Source organism: Ipomoea nil, unplaced genomic scaffold, assembly GCF_001879475.1.
Source record: "Ipomoea nil cultivar Tokyo-kokei standard unplaced genomic scaffold, Asagao_1.1 scaffold0418, whole genome shotgun sequence".
In the NCBI taxonomy this organism is placed as follows: Eukaryota; Viridiplantae; Streptophyta; class Magnoliopsida; order Solanales; family Convolvulaceae; genus Ipomoea; species Ipomoea nil.
The window spans coordinates 1,638,095-1,659,756 of NW_017616846.1; the positions used below are offsets into that span (position 1 = coordinate 1,638,095).

General features: G+C 32.7%; 3 protein-coding genes across 4 annotated transcripts; all 3 read right to left on the minus strand.

The window, feature by feature from the left end:
* Window positions 1-1,652: 1,652 nt before the first annotated feature.
* On the minus strand, window positions 1,653-7,352 carry LOC109172637 (probable polyamine oxidase 4). The gene is made up of 10 exons (XM_019321836.1): window positions 6,777-7,352; window positions 5,865-5,980; window positions 5,692-5,780; window positions 4,547-4,660; window positions 4,099-4,186; window positions 3,914-3,999; window positions 3,720-3,822; window positions 3,279-3,376; window positions 2,283-2,712; window positions 1,653-2,138 (listed from the first exon to the last, which is right to left on the minus strand). Exons 1-10 carry the CDS (start codon window positions 6,820-6,822, stop codon window positions 1,821-1,823), a joined length of 1,488 nt encoding a protein of 495 aa, XP_019177381.1. The 5' UTR covers window positions 6,823-7,352; the 3' UTR covers window positions 1,653-1,820.
* Window positions 7,353-14,498: 7,146 nt separating this feature from the next.
* On the minus strand, window positions 14,499-16,694 carry LOC109172765. The gene is made up of 3 exons (XM_019322025.1): window positions 16,628-16,694; window positions 16,480-16,586; window positions 14,499-15,575 (listed from the first exon to the last, which is right to left on the minus strand). Exons 2-3 carry the CDS (start codon window positions 16,574-16,576, stop codon window positions 14,818-14,820), a joined length of 855 nt encoding a protein of 284 aa, XP_019177570.1. The 5' UTR covers window positions 16,577-16,586; window positions 16,628-16,694; the 3' UTR covers window positions 14,499-14,817.
* An 885-nt stretch (window positions 16,695-17,579) lies between these two features.
* LOC109172746 lies at window positions 17,580-20,195 on the minus strand. Of its 2 annotated transcripts, XM_019321991.1 has the most exons (3): window positions 19,416-20,195; window positions 18,020-19,355; window positions 17,580-17,881 (listed from the first exon to the last, which is right to left on the minus strand). In XM_019321991.1, exons 1-3 carry the CDS (start codon window positions 20,056-20,058, stop codon window positions 17,812-17,814), a joined length of 2,049 nt encoding a protein of 682 aa, XP_019177536.1. In that variant the 5' UTR covers window positions 20,059-20,195; the 3' UTR covers window positions 17,580-17,811. The 2 variants fall into 2 exon arrangements, with proteins under 2 accessions (XP_019177536.1, XP_019177535.1); XM_019321990.1 differs by having other exon boundaries at window positions 18,020-20,195.
* Window positions 20,196-21,662: the final 1,467 nt, after the last annotated feature.

Consider the following 21,662-nt stretch of genomic DNA (forward strand, 5'->3'; position numbering starts at 1 on the left):
TCAAAAAATAGTTATATATATATATATATATATATATATATATATATATATATATTTATCTTTTTTTTTGTATAATGTATAAGTTATTATATATGAATAAAGTTTATTTTAATAATCACGGTGGACTTTTATCATTTAAAAAAAATGTTATATATATTTTTATTTTGTTCTCTCAATTTTTATTTTAACACACAAATTTTTGATGTAAATACTTGTATTAAAATTTACATGAAAAAAATAATTTATCAAAATCTATCATAAATAAATTTCCGGGAATAAGATTAATGAGTACCATATAGTATAACTCTTAAAAAAATATAAATATAAATAAATAATATATTTCCCACTGCTAAAACGTGTAGCGCGCGCGACTATACAAATACAAAACATGCACGGCCTATTGGCACCACATTTATATGTGGGCCCAATTATTAACTGCTACATAACTACATATTAACACAACCCACTTCATTCAATCGTTATACCCTACACCACGGCGCACATAGCACTGTGTGTCGCACGCCTCCCAAAACGACGTCATTTTGGGAGGCGCGGTAGAAAGTTGCTGGAATTATGTGTATTTGTTCACACAGTTATGTGTATTTGTTCATACAATTATGTGTATTGGTTCATACAGTTATGTACATTTTTTATACAATTATGTACATTTTTTTTATACAATTATGTACATCCGAATCAGAAAATTTGTGTGTATTATGTTAATAGTTGATGTGTATTATGTTAAAAGTTTATGTTTATTATGTATTATGTTAGATTATGTGTATTATCTTTTAAAAAGAGTATGTATATTTTGTTATATAATTATGTACATTCATGTATACAATTATGTGTATTCTAGTATAACATTATGTACATTCTTGAACAGCGGGTTTTTTTTAAAGAAAAAACTACTGCCATTCACTGGGGCGGAAAATTTCAAAAAAAAAAAAAAAATTAAAACAACGTCGTTTTGCATCTGGGCGCATAGTGCAACGCGCGCCGTGGTGTAGGATATAAATTGCCCACTTCATTACATTGCATTTGTTTGATAAAATGGTTTATAAAAACAAAAAAAAAAAAACAAATTGGGCCTGTTTGAATATTAGTATAGTAGCTGACAATTAATTTTAAATTTCTAGTTGTTATCAGTTATTATTTTTCTTTTTTTGCAACAAGTTAATTTTCTATTTTTAGTTGTTATTGTTTGTTAAGTCAAAACTCATAAGTATGCATATATTTGATAAATTAATTATTAGTCATAAGTCTGGTCATATTTTCTCTCTAATTTTTTTTCTTCTAGTTTTTATCTTGTAACATGTTTATATAAACTTTTTTTAGTAACCTCTCTATTTAATTAAAGAGCTATAATTTATTTTATGAATAATTTAAAAAGCTAAAAATTACTGTGCACTTTATATTTATTCATAATCTTCTCTAAAAACACATGAAAAAAACGTTGTAATTAGTATGAAATCCCAAAATAACATTGTCAGATCATCATACCAAAAATGGGTTTTAAGTTTTAACTCACTTATAAAACCTTTTAACCAAATTTGCCTTTCCAATAATCCAATAAATTAAAATGCAAATTATTGAGCTCACCCTTTTCCTTCCCCTTGAGGTGGGAAGGACAGAGAGCTTCTCCTTCACTCTCACGCCACAACGTTTATTGTGCTCATTCATTCATCTTGATAACCATGAAAATACAATAAAAGGATTCTTTATCCAGCAAACATTTTCCAAATCAGTGCATTACCTTCAGGAACACTTCTAAAGACTACTTACTACTTATTCATTGATTAAGAAAGAAAAACAACAACTCACATCCTAGAGATCTGGAGAGGAACAGCAGCAGCTTCAAGAAATTCCTCCCTGGAGGAAACAAGTTGCACCATTTCCAGACTACCAAGTTTCTTGATAAGATGGTGGCGACAATTGTCAGCAGCCAGAACTCCAGCAGAATAGGCACCGTGCACGGATCCTTGATGATCCATGCTAACTGCTTCGCCTCCAAAGAAAAGATTCCCTATGGGTGCTCGGAGCCTATCATATATGTCCATTGGCTTGCCAACTGCGTCGTATGAATAACACCCAAGGATGTCAGGATCTGTTCCCCAGTGTGACACGAGGTACTGGACCTGGAGAGAAAACCAAGCCAAACTATCCATCAATCTGACCGTCACAGATATCGTGGAGAGATACAACAATCAGACAACTAAGGAATTTAGGAAATTGGAAGAAAACCTACAAGATGCTAAGTGCAAAATAAAAGCAAAACTTACAGGGTTAGTAGCATCAGGAAACATTTTCTTCAGCTGCAACATTACAAAATCAACTACAGCCTCATCTGATAGCTTCTCAAGGTCAGTCGCAAGGCTTCCTGCAGCCATATAGACGAGAACAGGATTGCCTGTAGCCTTGTGGAGATTGAGAAAATAACCACAAGCGTAAGAAGTGGATGCAACTACACCTAACAATTCCACATTTGGCCAAAAGACATTGTCAAACTGCAATGCAATCTTATTCTCATTGCCTACACCAAGATCTGTTATTGCAGAAACCTTCCATTCAGGCAATTTTGGCTCAAATTCAATCAAGTTTGCTTTGAGAACCCCAATGGGTACGGTTACAATAGCAGCATCAGCAACAAAATTTATTCCATCCTCAACCGTGACCATCACCTTATTATAGCCATTTGTAATCCTTTTAACCCTAGTCATAATTGAAACCACAAAGAATAAATTGCTGAAACTCACTGGAAAGTCAACATCGTAAATTATAAAATCTCAAAATAAGTTATAATTCCCTTTTATCTTCCTTTGTGGATGTACATGATAAAGGATTTCAAACTCCATTATCAAAAGCCATAGAAACAGATTAAGGAAAAAGGGTAAAAACACTAAATAAGGGAAACAAAACTTATCAAGCAAGTTACAATCATAGAAAATTAGAGCAGAAGGTCTGGGAATGCTACATTTTTAATAATATTTCCACATGAGTGGATTTTGCCAAAAATAAAAAATAAAACAAATCTGAACTTCTGATAAGCAACTTGGAAATTTGACTACATATAGAAGATGGTTAACAAATGAAATATAATGATAATAGCTTGATTGAAGTTGGGATATATCACAGCATATAAGTTTAGTAATGCAAAATGTTATAGGAGCAAGACCTTTTTGCTTTAGTCTTTCAGATTTGTGCCAAACAGCAGCAAAGATGACTACCACAAAGGATAGAATTACTCCAAATTCATGTTTAGCAAATTGCAAGCTTACCTATGATTCAAACGTATATCAATATCTTTTGCCAATGCCTTCATCAGGGGATAATAGCCTTGCACCATTAGTCCATGACCACCAGTAAGTACTTGTTCCTGCACACGGAGAACTAACCCAGTTACATGAGCTCTAATGCAGGATGAGAAGTACATAAGTAAGCATCTTCAAATGATTTAACAGTTTGATGTATCAAATATGGACTAGAAGTGTTACAAGCACATGTTCTTGCAGATTGAAATGAAATTCTAAGAAACATCTTTTGGTAGAGCATAGAACATGAAAAAGATGAATACATGAAATAAAATTAGTACTAATATTTTAAGGTCCAAAATAATCATATTAAAAAATTGAAGAGAAGCAATCTACAGTAAACTTATCTGGGATCCAAAAATAATCATGTTAAAACAACTGAAGAGAAACAGCCCACAGTACACTTACCTGGTCCCATGATTTCAGAGATATCATATTTGCATCTGCAGCAAACCATGCCTCCATTCTGCATATGTACCATTGCAGCACTTCATGCGCAAGTCCATCTTGTCTACATTTCAAATAAATATGTAACTAGTTTCATGTATAAAAAAAAAAAAAAAAACAAAACTGACTGTAGTAAAAGCTTTTGTTTGCCATACTTCAGTTCAGGATGCCTGTCCAGTATGATTGATATTGCTTGCCGAATTGACATGTCTTGACTGTATTCATTTCTCACTTTCTCAGTCTGCATGACCCAAAACAAGAATCACCAGCTTTCATACTGCATGTATGAAGTACATAGTTGAAAAATAGTGAAAAGAAAAAACATAAGAAATTCAACTACCTCATCGAGAATTTTCTTGAATGCATCTCCAACTTCAACCACTATCTGTTTAGGAACTTGCTTACCATCCATGCCAAACAGCATGAAACTGCAAATAAATAACGCATAGGACTAATGAATAGCCTTAAATTAGAACTGAAACAGGAAGATTAATTCCCAAAGGCTGTTTTCAGAAATATTATTCTGGAGTCTTTTAACATCTGAAGTTGAATCAAAAGTTAACATATTAATATACAATAGCTAATTCAGCCTAAAACATAGCATAATTTATCATATTATAGCAAAATTGTTGACAATCTAGTGGAGGTAACATATTTGATTGATACTGGAATTCTACATTTCTGCAGAGTTTTGCTTAGATTGCATACACAAGTGGCCACTCAGATTAAGAAAACCCACTGGTGCATCAAACTCTTTCAATTTGCAGATGTATGGATAGTCATTTTACCTCTCCAGATCATGGTCATACAGGACAGAATTGTCACCACTAGTACGATATAAAGTGAGGCCTAAGTGACGAATCATAGGAGCCAACGGATTCTCATTGCACACACCATGTAGCCTGACATAGTTGCAAAGTTAATAATGCATTAATGGAGAATAAATGAAAATACATTTACTCAACAAACAAGTATCAAGTACACAAGGAAGAAAATAAAGAAGTTCATTGTTTTTCTGTTTGAAGCCATGAAATCCATCGTTATATTGGGGATAAGGGTCCACTTGAAAGGTCCAAAATGATTCGTAATTCACATAAACGGTGCCTTTAGTGGCGCCGTTTTTTTCACGCAATCGGAAAACAACACTGGTACTACAAGTAAATAATCTGTTAACCACAGGTTTATAAAACCAATAGCTTAGGTCCATAATAAAAACTTGTTAATTTTCAACCAAATATATTTTTAAACTTATACCATAATCATGACTACATGTCAAACACTTAATTTATGAACCTTTAGCTTTAAGTTTATTTACCTACAGTTCACATTTAATGAACTTAGAACAATGTTCGAATTACTTGACATGATACATTTACAGTTAACAAATTATGTACTTATAGCGGTAAGTTTATGTACTTACAATTAACAGATTATGTAGCACTTGCAAAGGTGAATGTTGATCAAACAGAAGAAAAAAGAAAAGGCCGCGCTAATTTAAACAAAACGACATCATTTTTGAAGTGGTCCACAATGTGCATTGTGGGCCCTGGTCCACGATATAATTTGCGCACTGAAATAGTTAACATTATTGAGCCAGCAACGCATCAGGTCCGCTTAAATTTTTATTTATTAATGTATTTATTATTTTGGGTAGAATGGAAAGAATCAGGACCACTTAATAGCAGTAGATGATTCCAAACTAAAGTAGCATAATCTTCAAGTTTAAGTTGAAGCAATTTAACAATGACATGAAGAGTTTGGATCATTTGGTGGCACAAATAATAGCATTCACTACCTACAAGAATAAATTAAGATATTGATTCAAAACGAAAAGTACATGTAGGTATGTGGTCCAAGATAATGTATCATGCAATAAAGATATGCCTCCTACAAATAATTATATGCAAATAGAAGCAATAAATTTAAAACTTACCATGATGCTCCCATGTCAACTGGACAACCAAATGTGTAGTCAGTATGAATGCGCCCACCAATTCTATCTTTTGATTCCAGCAATAGCACCTGGAACATTCAATACTAGGAATAATACCAAAAGAAGAATTTTGCCTGTCTGGAAGGATACTGGTATATAAACTATATACACACCTTGAAAGATGCATTCTGGAGAATACGTGCAGCAGCTATGCCTGAGATACCGCCACCAATCACAATTACTGATGGAGATGAATTATGACGGCTGCCAATGCGGGAGGGAAATGTGCCTACTCATCAAACAACATCCAATCAAGAGAGGCTAAATTTAATATGCAAATTGATTTTTAAAAAGCAAAGAAACTTACTCTATAAACAAAACAAAACACAAACCACCATGCATACAATTAGACGTTTACAGAATTACACACTAAACTTCTCTTCTTTTTTTTTTTTTTTTTGTTTTTGTTTTTTGTTTAATATCATGTCATCTCTGAGGGGAGTTGTTGTTGACCTATTCCATGGCTAACCAATCAGGTGTTTGAATCTGGCTCTATTGAAATTCAGTTTTACCACTGGGAAACAATCATATAAAAACATATTCAGGAACTAATAGAGTGTTTTCACATCATAGATAGCTTTACAAGTAACCAACATTTTAATTATCTTGGAGTGTTTGTCATATTTCATCATTTCTCCTCCAATCATTATGAGCGATTCGTTGCACAGTTGCACCAAAAATGCATTAACTATCAATTGTGCTGTCTTGTCATAAAAGTGCAAAAGACAAGTTTTATAGTGGTAGTAATTCATTCCAAATAAAAGTAAATATATCTATATTTACATTAATTCGCATGTACTAAACACATTACCCTACATAGCAATTATGCTTTTATATCATCCATAAAAAAAACCATCTAATTCGTGATAAAATTCAAGGAATCCGAGAATTCACATATAGGAATGAATTACTCAATCAAAATTTCACGGCCTAATAAATAATAATAATAAATTCTTTTTAAAACGCGGAATTATGAAACCAATGTAAATTTCAATCGTAAAAAATCTCAAGTTTAAGACAGTTACCATCAAGCAAATAACTAGTAAATCTGGAATGATCTTTGAGATCCATGAAAATTTCCGAGCAGCGCGCGATTCGAAAATTGGTAGGGTTTCCCTCGTCGGAATTCGACAATATTGGTGAAAATTGCGAGAAGAAAACAAAGGAGATGGGGTGTTGGATGTGGTAGGAGGGTGAGTTCGTTCAAATTACGGATGTATAGGAAGTAAGAAATTGGAGATTAATTGGAAGGAATGATAGAGCATAAAAATGAGAATGCCGGCAATAAGGCGGCTGAGATTCGAAGAACACCGCAGCTTGTCAAAACAGCTCATAATCCTGCGCTCCTAGTCCGGTGAATCGACTCCAACCTTCGACGATCGCCGTGGTTTTCCCGGTTTGCATAGATCGATGAATTGATGCTTGACTTCTTGCTTGTCTATTGTTTATGTTTACTCTCCTCACCTCTATCTCTCTGCTTATCTCTCTAGAGAAGAAACAGGGAGACTGAAGATAACCGCTGGATGGGGGTGGAGGTGGTTGGCGATGGCTGTATTTATACCGGTGGGACTGGGAGTAGTGTATGGGTAACAGGGCCATGACAATTATAAGTTGGCAACACTTTTATGCATGATATTATCAGTGGGGGTACTTTTGGAATTGTCTCCATATTTAGCTTGGATCCTCACTGGGCCCGTGTTCTCCGGACTCCAGTCTAATAAAACCAAATCAACAGACCAAAACAGGTCAAAAGCTTCTTCTTTTTTTTTTTTTTTTTTTTTTTTTTTTTTTTTTTTTTTTTTTTTTTTAAGCAAAAAAAAAAAAAATCATAATGACATTTTTTTTTTGGCATAATGACAAGTTCGATTATCTTTTCATCATGATTTTGGTTCAAGGGATAATTTTTTTGCGAGTATGAATCATATTTTATGGGGAATGAAAATATAATAGGAATAAAATAAAAAATTTATTCTATTATTTGATTTGTTGAAAATATAAATTTTACAAAATATTCATTTTAGTTAAATTAAGGAATATAAATGTATCATGTGATAAAATTACCCTCCATACACAAACATGTAGAACTGATCATATGAGTTCATTTTATTTTTGGTCCCACAAGTATGGAATCATTTTCAGATTTAGTTACATAACTTTTAAATCATTGTCACCTTTGGTCGATTATTAAAATTTTTAAATTTGATTTCATGACTTTTAAATTATTATAACAAATCTTATGGGCAAAAACATATGCCAAATATTTATATTTTTAAAAATAACTAACAACTCTTTATTAAAATCAAATTTATTTATTATATTTTTTTGATTAAATTTATTTATTATATTAATCAAATATATAGTGTTTACAAATATTATTATCATTAAAGAATATAAGAAAATATATAGTGGATGCAGGTGCATAGTAACAATAATGGAAAAGTTAACAAAAGTTATAACGATATGGGTATTTTTGTCTAAAAGAATATATAGTATAACTCTAAAACCACAATGTACAAAATGATTAACACGAACAACATAGATACAAATTAGGGATATAACTTTTTTGGAGACTTATTATGTTTGTTATTATTACAAGGCGTTTGGTTGGTAGGAATTACAATTCCATTCCCACATCATTCCGGCGGCAAGTAAATTCCTTCGTTTGGTTGGAGGGAATTTTAATTCCGCGGAATTGAAATTTCCTCATTTCCATTGAATTAGAATCTTATGCCCCCTTGGTATTTCAATTTCATAGATTTTAAGAATAAAAAATATAACTTTGATACAAAATTACCCATCTCCATTTTTTTTTAAATCTAAAATTGATGTTTAATCTCTCTCATTCGATTATAGTGTGTCTTCTTCTTATACTCTTAACACAGAACGTCAATTAATATGTTAACATTAATCAAATAGGTGTTCTCAAAACTTCCTTATATATTTTATTGCTTTTGTTATGCAATTTTAGAGTTTAGTTATACCGTGTTACATAAATTTTCAAAAGCAAAAAATTTAAATTTGGTAATTTAGGATTAATAATAATAATAATAATAATAATAATAATAATAATAATAATAATAATAATAATAATAATAATAATAATAATAATAATAATAATAATAATAATAATATGTATGAACATTTTAGACTATATACTATCTATTTCCTTTTAATTCTCATGTATACCAAACATTGAATTGAAATTTTCAGTAATTATATTCTTGTAAATACTGAAATTTAGATTCTCACGTTATTCCCAGTAATTCATTTTTCATAGAATTACAATTCTTTTCTCACGTAATTTCCTCAATCCAACCAAATGCCCCATTAATGGAAGAACTACAGCTCTACGATTCTACTCATATATGATCCTATAAAGAATTATACGTTTTTATTTTTTATCTATTCCAATTTATTTTATTTTCATATACGTAAGATTATGAATAGAATGAGAATAAAATTTGTGATTTTTTTTTTAATTATGAAATTTTAAATTAAAACTATAAATTTGTTGTATTGGATGACAAGGTCATTGATTATGAATTTGAATATAGATGTTGGTATTTACTTTATCTTAAATTAGTGTCTGCTTTTCGGCTAATATCAAGAATCTATGTCCTATATAATTGACGCCATGGTCCATTTTTAAAAGCATTTGTCACCAATAATTTGCCCTTTTATCTTTCATTTTAATTTCTTCCAATGGAGTCCGCGTAGCGTTATCCAATCACGGCACAAAAGCCACACTTTAATCATCTATACCTATGCCGTGTTTGGATGGATTGGAAATAAAGGCTTCTCAATTGAGAGAATATTATTGAACATATAATGTATAAGTATAAATGTACAATTCAATTATCAGTTTAAATTTTTAGTTAAGATGAAACATATGTTTCAGTTAATATCACCGGAGGATAACATTTCAACATTTCCGTAACGAAGTGTTGTTTCTATTGTTTATATATATATATCGCGTTCAGGTGCGAACTACCCGTCCAGGAGAGAATCGGGAACTTTTCAGTGCGTTCAGGTGCGAACTACCCGTCCAGGAGAGAATTGAGAACTTTTCAGTGCGCGCCACGTGTCCAAGTAACTAGGTGTACCTATAGTTATATTCTGTAAGTAGTTGCACCTAGGTGTATGAATGTTAACAAGTCAAAATTACATACACTTGTATGTGAAAGTAGGTGCACTTGTATGTGAAAGTAGGTGCACTTGTAAGCAATTTTACCTACACATTTTACTTGCAAAGGTGCATCTATCCCGCCAACCCCTCCCTCAAGCCATCTTGCGGGTGGTTTTTACGGGTACTAACTACCCGCTAAACTCCCACAAGAACAAAAGCGATGCCAAACAGAACGAACTCAGATCAATGAATGTTAATAAGACAAAATTACATGTACTTGTAGGTGAAAGTAGGTGTACTTGTAAGTGATTTTACCTACACTTTTTACTTGCAAAGGTGCAACAACTACTTGCACATATCTACAAATCTAATAAGAGCGAATAATGTTAGGCTCTTAACTGGAACAAAAAAAATGTTGGTACTAATTGTTTCTTAAAATGAATGGTTCATATTATTTTGATTTTAGTATCTTCTAATGATTTTCCTTATTTACCCTCTATTATATTATTTTCTTCCCTTAAATAACCCTAAATTCCGTTAGTTTAAACTTTAGTAACGGAATATTCCGTTAACTATTTATTATTCTTAACATACTCTTAATTTATATAAGGTCTTAGATTCGAACCTCATCCCAAGTATAGTTGGCATAATTGTTAAACATATATTATGAATATGACAAAATGTATTAAAAAATATATAATATAAAATTTAACATAAACTTTGGTCAAATAATTAGCTTGACTAAATACATAGCATTCAAAGTTGAGCATCAAAGATTATAAATCAGGAACTACTTTAAAATCATTTGATTTTCTTGAATTTTTTATTTTAAAAAAAATTAGGTTAAGTTTTTTTTTTTTTTTTGTTTAATTAATCTTCTTCTGATTATTTAGAACAAAACTTAATATTTCAATTATGCTTTTGCATTATTAGAATGATTTAGGCCATTATGGTATTAATATTTTTTGTATTTTTTAATGGTACAATTGTACATTACTTTACAAATATTATACTATTATTTTTTTTATCAGACAAAATTGTTCTTACATCATTGTCATACCTACGCGGCCTAACTACAAAGTTGTTGATCATAAATACAATTACACATGGACTCTAAAACGATAGGATCATTTTTCAAATAATTGACAATGTTAACATCCTACTAGCTCCAATTGAACAAGTTTACACATCAAAATTTTATCAATGCATGAAAACTTCTAAAGAAATTTGTAAGTTAATTTTTACTATATCATTATATTAATATCTATTGTAACCATATATTTTGAATTATTTATTATCATCCTCTATTGATAGCAATTGTAACAATTGTCATGGACAATTCAAACTCTCAAAACAATTTGTCTCAACAAGGAATGGAAATAAAAAAAAAAATCATTGATTTCATTATTGTTGAAGAAAAGTATGTACCACACTTTATTACTCTTATTAATTAAATAAATTAGTAGCGACAATAAAAAATAATACATATGCATTTAATTAATTTAGAATTAGATGTCTATAATGCTTTATTTAAAAAAAATTATTCATTATAAAAAAAATTAAAAAAATATAATTTCATTAGTTATATTATCTTTATTTTCTACAATTCAAAGATTCCTTACTTTCAAATTTATTAATTTATTATATTCACTACATTGTTCATTGTCTTCTTTTTTACATTATCTTGTAATTAAATATCAAAGTTATAATATAAATTATGTTTATATATATATATATATATATATATATATATATATATATATATATATATTTATTTATTTATTTATTTACCAAGTATTTTATACAAATACAAATATAATAAATATTAATATTGTGTTCAATACTTTCACATGATAACCTACGACACACATCTCACAACACATGAAACATGTAGGGAAAAAACTACCACTACTAAATATCAATAGGTGTTTGTACGCTAAAGAGTTCATATTACAACTAAAATCTCAGTCATATACACAGCAAGGCAAATCTAAAACTTCCTACACTATAATCTCATTGCATGATGAATCCATCTATGCCGCTACCAGTAACCTAATTGCACATGACACACTACCAATAAAAAAAAAAAAAAAAAAAAAAAAAAAAAGGACATTGCATGTACTGAAGATGAAAACAATAACAATGCTACCCAAAAGAGAATTAAGAAGAATTATAGAAATTTAAATCAAAAATAGTATTTATTTAGACTATCGCTTTAAGACTAAGTATTTAGACTAACATTATTACAGAGTTGCAAACATTTATTTTAGTGACAATTATAATCAATCTCTCATATATTATCTTGCATTTATATACTTTAAATTACCGATTTAAATAAACAAATTCAACATTTATTTACCTATGCATGAACATCTCCTATATAATATTGCATTGATATACTTTGAAATACTTATTTAAAAATAATTATTGGGCATTATCCCATTCGCGCAAAGCGCGTAAGAGAACTAGTAACACATTTATATGCACCAAAAGTTCGAGTTAGTTACGAAATTGCCACGGCGTCGTTTTTTTAAAATCACATCTGATTTGTTGATCTAGACACGTGACGCGCTCTGGATGGTTCTCAGTTCTCTCCTGGGCGACCGTTCGCATTAGAGTGCACCCCTATTAGTGCGACATAAATGACAATATTTTTGTCAATTTGGTTGATGATGGAATAGTCATAATGTAACGGCCTAATGCTATGACGCAATGTAAAGCCAAAAAGGCCACAAGTCCCTTTTCCCCACTTTTATTGCAAAACAGCGTAAAATAAGTAGTAGAGATTTGATATTTTGAAAAGAAAATGTCAAGCATGGATAGTAGGACATAAATAGTGCAAAATCAGACCTAGACGTGTCGCTGAAAACAAAATTCGACCTAATTATCAATACTTCAAGGTGTTTAATATAGCTTTTTTAATTATTGTAGACCAAAGAGTCTGAATCAACTTAGTGAGGCCCCTTTCCAGGCACAACTCTATCAATAGTGTCATTATATATATAAGTTTAAATCGTTAACTACATACTTAAACAACTCAAACTCCTCTCACTTGAATCTAATATATTTCAATAAAAATTATTAATTTTCAATCTCATGATAAAAAATAAAAAATAAAAAATAAAAAAATCTTTGGATTCCTTGCCTTTTCCTAACACTTTATTATTTATTACTAAATTTTAAAAATAATAATAAAATGGAATCCATGCCAATCAAATGGCCACGGCTGAATCGGAATCCATGGGCTCCTGGTTGAAAGGATGGAACTCAATCCGGGCCCACGTGATACTACCTAATGAAGTACACATAGTCAACAACACCTCCATTGAGACTCGATCTCATAACATCTCACATGAGAGAAATCTCTACATGCTATCTGAGCACAAAGTGCTTGGCTTTTATTTGTTTATTTATTTTGTTTGGATTGGTTAACTAGTCCAATTATGTATTAGGATTGTTGGAATTTTAGCTTAAAAATGACATTTAAGTGGCTATTTTATGATACAAATATATGTGGGGTTCACTTTTAATTTGGGTCTGGTCAAAGTGGATTTGCACTCAACAAAGAAATTGATATATTGTACGCTCAAAATGGATAATGGATGAATAAAAAATTGATTATCAAATTAGATCTATTTGAGTGGAAAAAAAAAAGGTGAAAATGCTGATAAAAAACACTTGTTTCACATTAGTTTGGGAAGTCACTTTGCACCACTATATATACCATAGCCTTTAGAAGGAGATTGAATTGTATAGACACTTAGACACTCTCTTAGGCGCTGTAAATCAAATCTCAAAATGAACCTAAAAAGGCTTGACTCGTGGTACAAAAGAGCCTCTATATGTTATATATAAAGTAAAATTATTCGATGGCAAGTTGGGGAGAATTGGGTGTGATGGACAAGTTGTGTGATTGGAGAACATGTGGTGATCGAGTCAGTGACCAAACATAATAACGTGAGTAAAGAGACAAGAGATGGATTGCTGGATTTTGTATTTAGGCCTAAATTATACCACCACTTTTGCTCGCCATGTGAATTGGCGTAGGCCCGCGAGCATAGACTGGCTGGGGCTTATCTGCAACTGTATATGCATTCTCCCACTTGTACAATATGGCACCACATTCACCATGTTTACAGCAAAGCATGATATCAATTTTGAGTCACCCACCAAAAAAGTGATTGAAAATCACGTTTTCGACTACTTTTAGCATCAGCAGAAGTGTTGTTGGATAACATTCAACTTTTTCAGTAGTTGAAAATTTTGGTCAATTAAAAAACACGATAATCTTAAATTTTTAACCATCAATGATGGGAAACCATAAACCCCAATAGAAACAAACCAAAAACCAATTTGTTTTTACAAGAGGCAGAAACGTTTTTTGCCCTCACTGAAGCTCGAACCTATGGCTTCTCATATGAATGAGTCACTTCGTGGCATTAGACTGCAAGTTTTTAAGATCTCTTTAAGTACTATTATAAAATCTCATTGTTATCTGGATTGTATCATTATCCATCACATAAGAAGAGGTTGCGGCTCTCACTCAAAACACTTCTACACACTAGATAGTCATTTTTCACCATACAATAACCTCTCAACTAGATCACTAATGACAGTACACTTATGTCAATATCATAATTATATCACAAAAACTTACTCACTCTGATGTGCCTAATAGCCATGCAGGCAGGCTTACAGGCTATGGAGATGAGCACTACATACACACGCAGAATACATATATAACACACACAACAAGAATTACGACTCCTTTTCAGCATCAGTTCCAGCTTTCGTCTCGGGCAGGCTAGACCAATTGACAAATGGCAAGCCTCTCGATGGTGAGATCACAGCAGGCTCCGCTATCAGATCTTTCAGCTTCAGACTCAGAAACGCTAGAGCCTGTGGCAATACTCTTTGTGATGTTGTCACATACTACACTGTTAGATGGATGTTGCAGTTTCAGGCTCAGGGTCAGGGCTAGAGTGGCCAATTGGACTCTCGACTGGTGTCTTTGGAAAACCATCACGCACTTGGCTATCAGACGTTCCAGCTCTAGACTCAGCCAGGCCTGGGCTAAAACGGGCAACGAGCTTTTCCACGTGTATCTTTGTGACATCCCGACGCACTCCAATATCAGAAACAATCCGGCTGACACAATAAATGCCACATCCCACGGCTGACAGACCACCAATGCCGGTAGTCAAGAAACGAAGCGGTGATGAGGCGATTACACTCACAGCTGCTAAAACGGAAGCTGCCTGTCCACTCCGGCCTACACTTAGATCTGTATAGACAAGCAAACCAGTCTTGCAGTAGATTGCGAAATCCTCACAGTTGTTCTTAAACAGGTTGTAAACCCCAAAACCATTCTGAAGCAGATATTCAGCTCGATGAAGTACCTGCTCCATTGGATCAGACCGGGCAAGTGAGCACGTTCCTCCTCGAACTTTGGCAAGAAAAAAAGCTGGAGAAACACCGTACTGAAAAATATAGAGTTCCCCACCATAAAGAAAACATTCAAGGCAGGATACGATTACACCTTCAGTCACTGATTGATCACCACATCTTGGGCATGGGGGGTCTAAGGGCTTCACAGGTGAAGAGCTGAAAAGAAAGCTGTCTAAGACAGTTCCTGTTCCAATCTCATGACCTGCAGCCCGTGTGAAATGAATAACCTTTCCATCACCAACATATATCCCTGAAATAATTTGCAAAGAATGATACACCATAGCAGCATAATGTAATATGGTGACATAAACTATGAAAACTCACAATGAACTTCACACATTCAAGAAAGAATACAAATCAATAAAGGTTATGAGAAATAAGGGTGTGTTTGGTTGGCAGGTTTAGCACTCAGGTATGGGTATAAAAGTGATATTAATGTTTGGTTGATTGATTTTTAAAACACTACTGTGGATTTGGAATACCGGGAAAAACCCATTCCCTCATTTTATATGGGTTTCATCCCATTATTCATCCTTAGCCTAATCATTCTAATTCCACCCTACTACCAAACATGCAAAATACTTTGTTGAGATATTTCCAAGATATTTTCATCTATATTAATAATCTTCTACATACTTACACCAAAACCCATTATTATTACTAAATATTTGATACTAAATATTTGATACCCATTTCGATTCCGATTCCCATTTGCGAACCAAACACACCCTAATAGAAACTACTAGCAAAAATTGCAATTAAGTAGAAAATAAATTGCAATTCCCTCTTCCAAACATATATGCTGATAGGGAAAAAGGCCCGAATCAATATAGTATTGAACTGATTCTAGTTTTGGGCGCGAAAGCTAATGATAAGAACCCACCAGGAGAAATTAAACAAGAGAAGATGGGTCAGAGTTTTCCAGAATGTTCCACTTATAAGAAGAGTTAACCAGATCGCCGTTTCATACCAGTTTGACCCAAAAAATTCCAAGTTATTTCTGGTAAAGCATAACAAAAACAGGCTCTTCTTCAAATAAGTCAAGATAGCAAATGAGGCATCCCAGAAATACGAATTAAAAAAAAAAAAGCAGCTTTAGTGATCTGCAATAATTTACAGAAAAGAAAAACTGAGAGGAAGGAAGGGAGACAAACCGTGATGAGCATAGAGATAGTTGTGCCTCCATGAGTAAACGTGATCCCCCGGATTCAGTTGATCTTTTTGGATCTTATGAGAGAGAACTCCGACCATTGCTCCGCCGGAGTAGTCTGTGCCGCAGATTCGCAGCCACCTGCTTCGCCGTCGTTTACTCGCCGCACGCGCTAAGTTTCGCTATTGCTTATTTGCTTAGTAACGCCGCTTTCAGTCGGGTATAGTATATCATATGGCAAATTATTTTTGTGGACCCGGTCCACGTTGGATCACGTTTATAATTTATTTTTAAAAAATTCATAATTGGTATATTAAGAATATATAATTGATTATCTTATTTTGTATTTATAAGTTAAGATTTAATGACTTTTTATTGTATTTATAAATTTCTATCAACAATGTTATACGTTTTGACTTGAAAACATAATTTATATTTTAGAAGTTTACAATTTTATTGTTAAATTTACACAATTTATACATTGTTTAGAATAAAATGAAATCCATGGTATAACAACTCATCATATACATTGCGGCTTATTGGTATGCCTTTAGTCAATAGTCAATTTCTATTTCTTCTTCTGTTCGCGAATTAGACAATACAGGCAGTTGGTTCATGGACAATAATTAAATTTAAATTTTATAAAAAAAAATTATTTGAAATATTGAATTCATAATTTCATGATTATTGAACAATAATTTATTGAAAATAATTAATATAAAAACTTAAATATTTTTATATAACAAAAATACACACAATAATATAAGTATTTATATTGTAACTTTTCTCACACAAAGTGTGAAACATAAAATACTAGAGAACAGTCACAGATCACCTTCTCAGGTGAAAAAGGCCAATTAGTCACCAACTGTAAAGAAGGCAGCCATATCGCCTTGAAAAAGGTTAGTTGGTCAATTGCCGAAGTCTTGTCAGAACCTTAGTGACTTAATAATCGATTTTTGAACTTCGATGCACTATAATAACAAGTTGATAAGTTTACAACAACGATGAATTAGAACAATGTTGATTTTGTAGCTGTTGAGATTAGCTGTCTTCATTTTATCTGTACACATACATAAACATTAGTGTTTTACAACAACGATGAATTAGAACAATTTTCAAGATTGATGCAAAGTTGCAAAAACACATAACACCAAATATTTTCTCAAATGTAAATACTGAATATGCATGGCAAACCACTGAAACCAACTAAATAGTTTGGCTGTCCAGTTATTCATCACTAAACTAGTACTCAGTAGCAATAAAAGAGAATATGATTATTATATAATATACACATCAATGCAGAGAAGGCATTAATAAAGCCAGAATGTGCAGTTTAAGATGATCCTTCATCACCGGCTGCCTTGTGGTGCGAACTGACTGAGCTAAATGCTCTGCCGATCCAGCTGATGAGACGAAACATACATCATGTTAGAGGATATATAACAAGAAGTCAGCAAAGATAAATTTGTCAGGTTAAAGACTGCTAAATCATATATATAAAACAAGAAATTAGTGAAGATAAGTGTGAGATTCACGAATACCTCCTCCAGTTGCTATTATTAGCTATATCTGGTTCTTGTCCCTCATGGCGCCTCTCGATGATCTCCCAGTCATCATCATCGGAAACCACCACAGATTCCTTTGACTGATTGCTCGCATTTTCAATGCCATCATCTCTAACATTACCAGACTGAGACTCTTGCTCCTTCTCAGCCACGAGCAGCTTACTCTCTGAGCCATCTTCTTCAGTTGAGTTTTGATGGCACTGCTCCCCTTCAACCACAATGTTCATCTCTGCAAATTTGGATGGCAGGTTGCCAATCTTGCCATTAACCTCCTCAGATTTATGTAGTTCATCCTTGTTTTCAAGCTTCACTTGCAATACTTCATCTTTCTGTTGCTCATTTGAGACCATGCTTGAAGCTTTTGCATCCGACAAGGACATCACTTGCTGATAATTTTCAGCTAGATTTTCAATGCCCTTATCTTCGGTGGTATCCAAACTCCGACTTTGAAGTGATTTCAATCCGTCTCCCTCCTCATAAAGAAGCTTTAGAAAACCACTTATCACATTTGTGGCTTGGAACATTCTTTCATCCAACTTCCCCTTTGAACTTGGAGCTTCTCCATCAATATAACCAATAGTAATAGGGAGATCATTAGCTCGGTCAGTCCACAAAGCATATAAAGTCGAATTTAACAGTTCTGATTCATCACCAGCCTTAACCTTCTGTTGGACTGAAACAGAAATCTGTGCTGCAGTTGTCATATAGAGTCCTAAAAAACAAAGTTTTGCATAACTCTCAATAGGGCAAAAAAAATAAATTGCTTGGTCCATAAATACAGCTGTCGTGTTTGGGAAGTCACGATCGAGCAACCACAAGAGGAAGCTAGACGATACTGGATGGTCCAGCATGGTTGCCATTGACCCAGACGAAGAGGATGGCGGGGTGGTAACCACCAAAACATCGGAGTCACCCCATAGTTCATTTCTGTATTTCCTCCAGCTTGAATAGAAAAACGTCAGCCTCTGTTCAGGAACCGATAATCCCCTCCGTGCTGCTTTTTTGTCCTTCCTCAGACCATTCTTTTCGGTCTCAGGCTGCTTATCTATACACTCCTGCTTAAACTCTCTGGACTCATCCCCCTTCTCAAGTCTAAATGACACATTACTTGTCTCTCCCTCCATCATGGGCTCTGTGGTTTTCCCTTGATCTACAACTAAAGAAGGTGGTTCATTGGCTGCCTTTTCAAAATTCCCCCCCAAATTTTCCAATATCATTTTTTCATCAGTATTTTCCTTGCTGCTAGTCTCTACCTCACCTAAAGACATATTCATTTCCTTAAAACCCTTAATCAGATTATTAGAATTTTCGAGCTTTCCCAAACTTAAACTTCCTGACAATGAAGGAAGTTTTGGTTTGTCCATGGAATCGATTCTGTCCTCCATAGTCCTTTTAACTCCTCTGTTAAATTGTATATTATCAGCCAAAAATTTATCATTTATATAAATTATTGATGAATCAGTACCCTGAACCATCAGCCGCACACCGGAATTCACACTGGCAATCCTGTACTTAGCGAAATACTCAAAACCGTTCACGCAGCTCAACAAAAGTTTGGATTTGGGAATCTCGTTGTCAATACATCCAACAGTTAGTATGCAAGTAAGATCAGCAGTGAACGGAGACTTACCAGAGTTAAGCCTTAGCCTCATACTCCTAATAATCCCATCCAACTTGAAAAACCCTTCTTCATCAGGGCTCCTGGGCTTAAGTTCCACGGAGACCGGAATTTTCATCACCTCCGTGGCGTAGCCCCCCAAACTACGCAGCCGGGAGAAGCTCTTCTGCGTACAGAGAAAGAAAATCGACGATGGAGTGAACACCGCCGTGGTTCCCGCAAGATCTTCGCCGAACAGCCATAAGAAAAAGTCCCCGGTGGATGATGATCGTAAATTGGAGGCCGCCTGCGTCGGCGTGCTGACGACTACGATATCGGAGTTTCCCCAAAGCTGTCTGTGGGTTCTCCAGCTAGAGTAGAACGTGCTCAAGCGCTTCTTGAATAGCTCTGTGATCATGGCTGGGATTATGGGGTGGATTTCTCCAAGAATTGTTATGGAAGAGTAGAGTGGATGGAGGTGAAGGTTCGATCAACCGATCCGTCGAAAAGAACGATGGCGGAGACCCACTATATCTCTTCGTAACTCCAAGTCAAGTCAAGATTGTCTTCTTCCCCCTTGTGTAGCATTTATTTATTTATTTTTTCTTCTTTGTTTCCTTAATTAAAAAACAAAACGGCGCTATTGGTCCTTAATTGTTAATTTATTTATTTTTTTGAAAAAAGATTGTTACAAATTTAGTCCTTCTATTATTCATATTGTTCTACATTTAGTCTATGAAGTTTATATAATTATAAAATTTTATGGAGTATTAATAAGTCATTTTTTTCATGAGACTATATTTATCAATTACTCTTCCCTATTTTAAGCTTTCTTTTCCCCCTTTATCATCATCTTCATTGCATAAATTTTTCATTAATAAATGAGTATGCGGTTGTCCAAATCGTTAACAATGGAGAGTAATTGACAAATATAACCTAATGAAAAAAATACTTATTAATAGAATTTGCAATTATATTATTATACAACTCTAGGGACTAAATGGGGTACAAATTTGATAATTAAAAGACTAAATTTATTCAAATCAATTGATAGAAATCAAATTTGTAAAAGTAAAACAATTCAGCGACCAAAAGCGTTATTTTCCTAAAATATGTATATTTTAAAAAAGAAATTGTAATTTGAAAGGAAGGAAAATATTTTTTTCCCTCATGAATATTCTTTCTTTATATATAATAATAATTAAATATTAAAACATTTTTCTTACAAAAGTTTGAAAATGAATTTGGTTATTATTATTTACATTATTTAATTATACATTTAAAATTAATTATTGGAACAATATAAAATAATAATAATAATAAAATTATTATTATTATTATTATTATTATTATTATTATTATTATTATTGTTGTTATTGATATGGCATTCCAATACCTATAATATGAAGATTACCTTAAATGACACGTCAAATTGACAAATTGTACTTCTTTTTTTTCTTCTAATTTTAATTGTCTAAATATAACATTTTTTAGTTCGAGAAATTAATTACACTTTCATGAATAGTTTGATAACTTATTTAATCATTATTTTTTAATTTAAAAAAATTAAAGTGTGTCAAGACAACAATAAATAACAATTGCTTAACAGTTTTGCTTCTAAATGACTAACAAAAACAAAAAAAGGACATTGCTTAACTTATGGTAGTTTTTTTCTAAATGATTAACAAAAACAAAAAAAGGACATTGCTTAACTTATGGGAAAATTTTTCTAAAAAGTTTGTCATGAGTTTTGGCAAGCAGATAAGACAACAATAAATATAAATTGCTTAACTTATGGTAGATTTGTTCTTTAATAGAAATTGCTTAGGATTTTCAAAAAAAAAAAAAAAAAAATTGCTTAGGCTGATTTTTTTCTTTAAAAAAAAAAAACACAATTAGCTAATTATAATGCTATAAGTCCCTACTCCTAAGCTGTGAGTATAACGACAACCAAATTCTTATGCAATATAAATGATTGAATTTGAACAATTTTGAAGATTGATGGAAACACATACATACCCA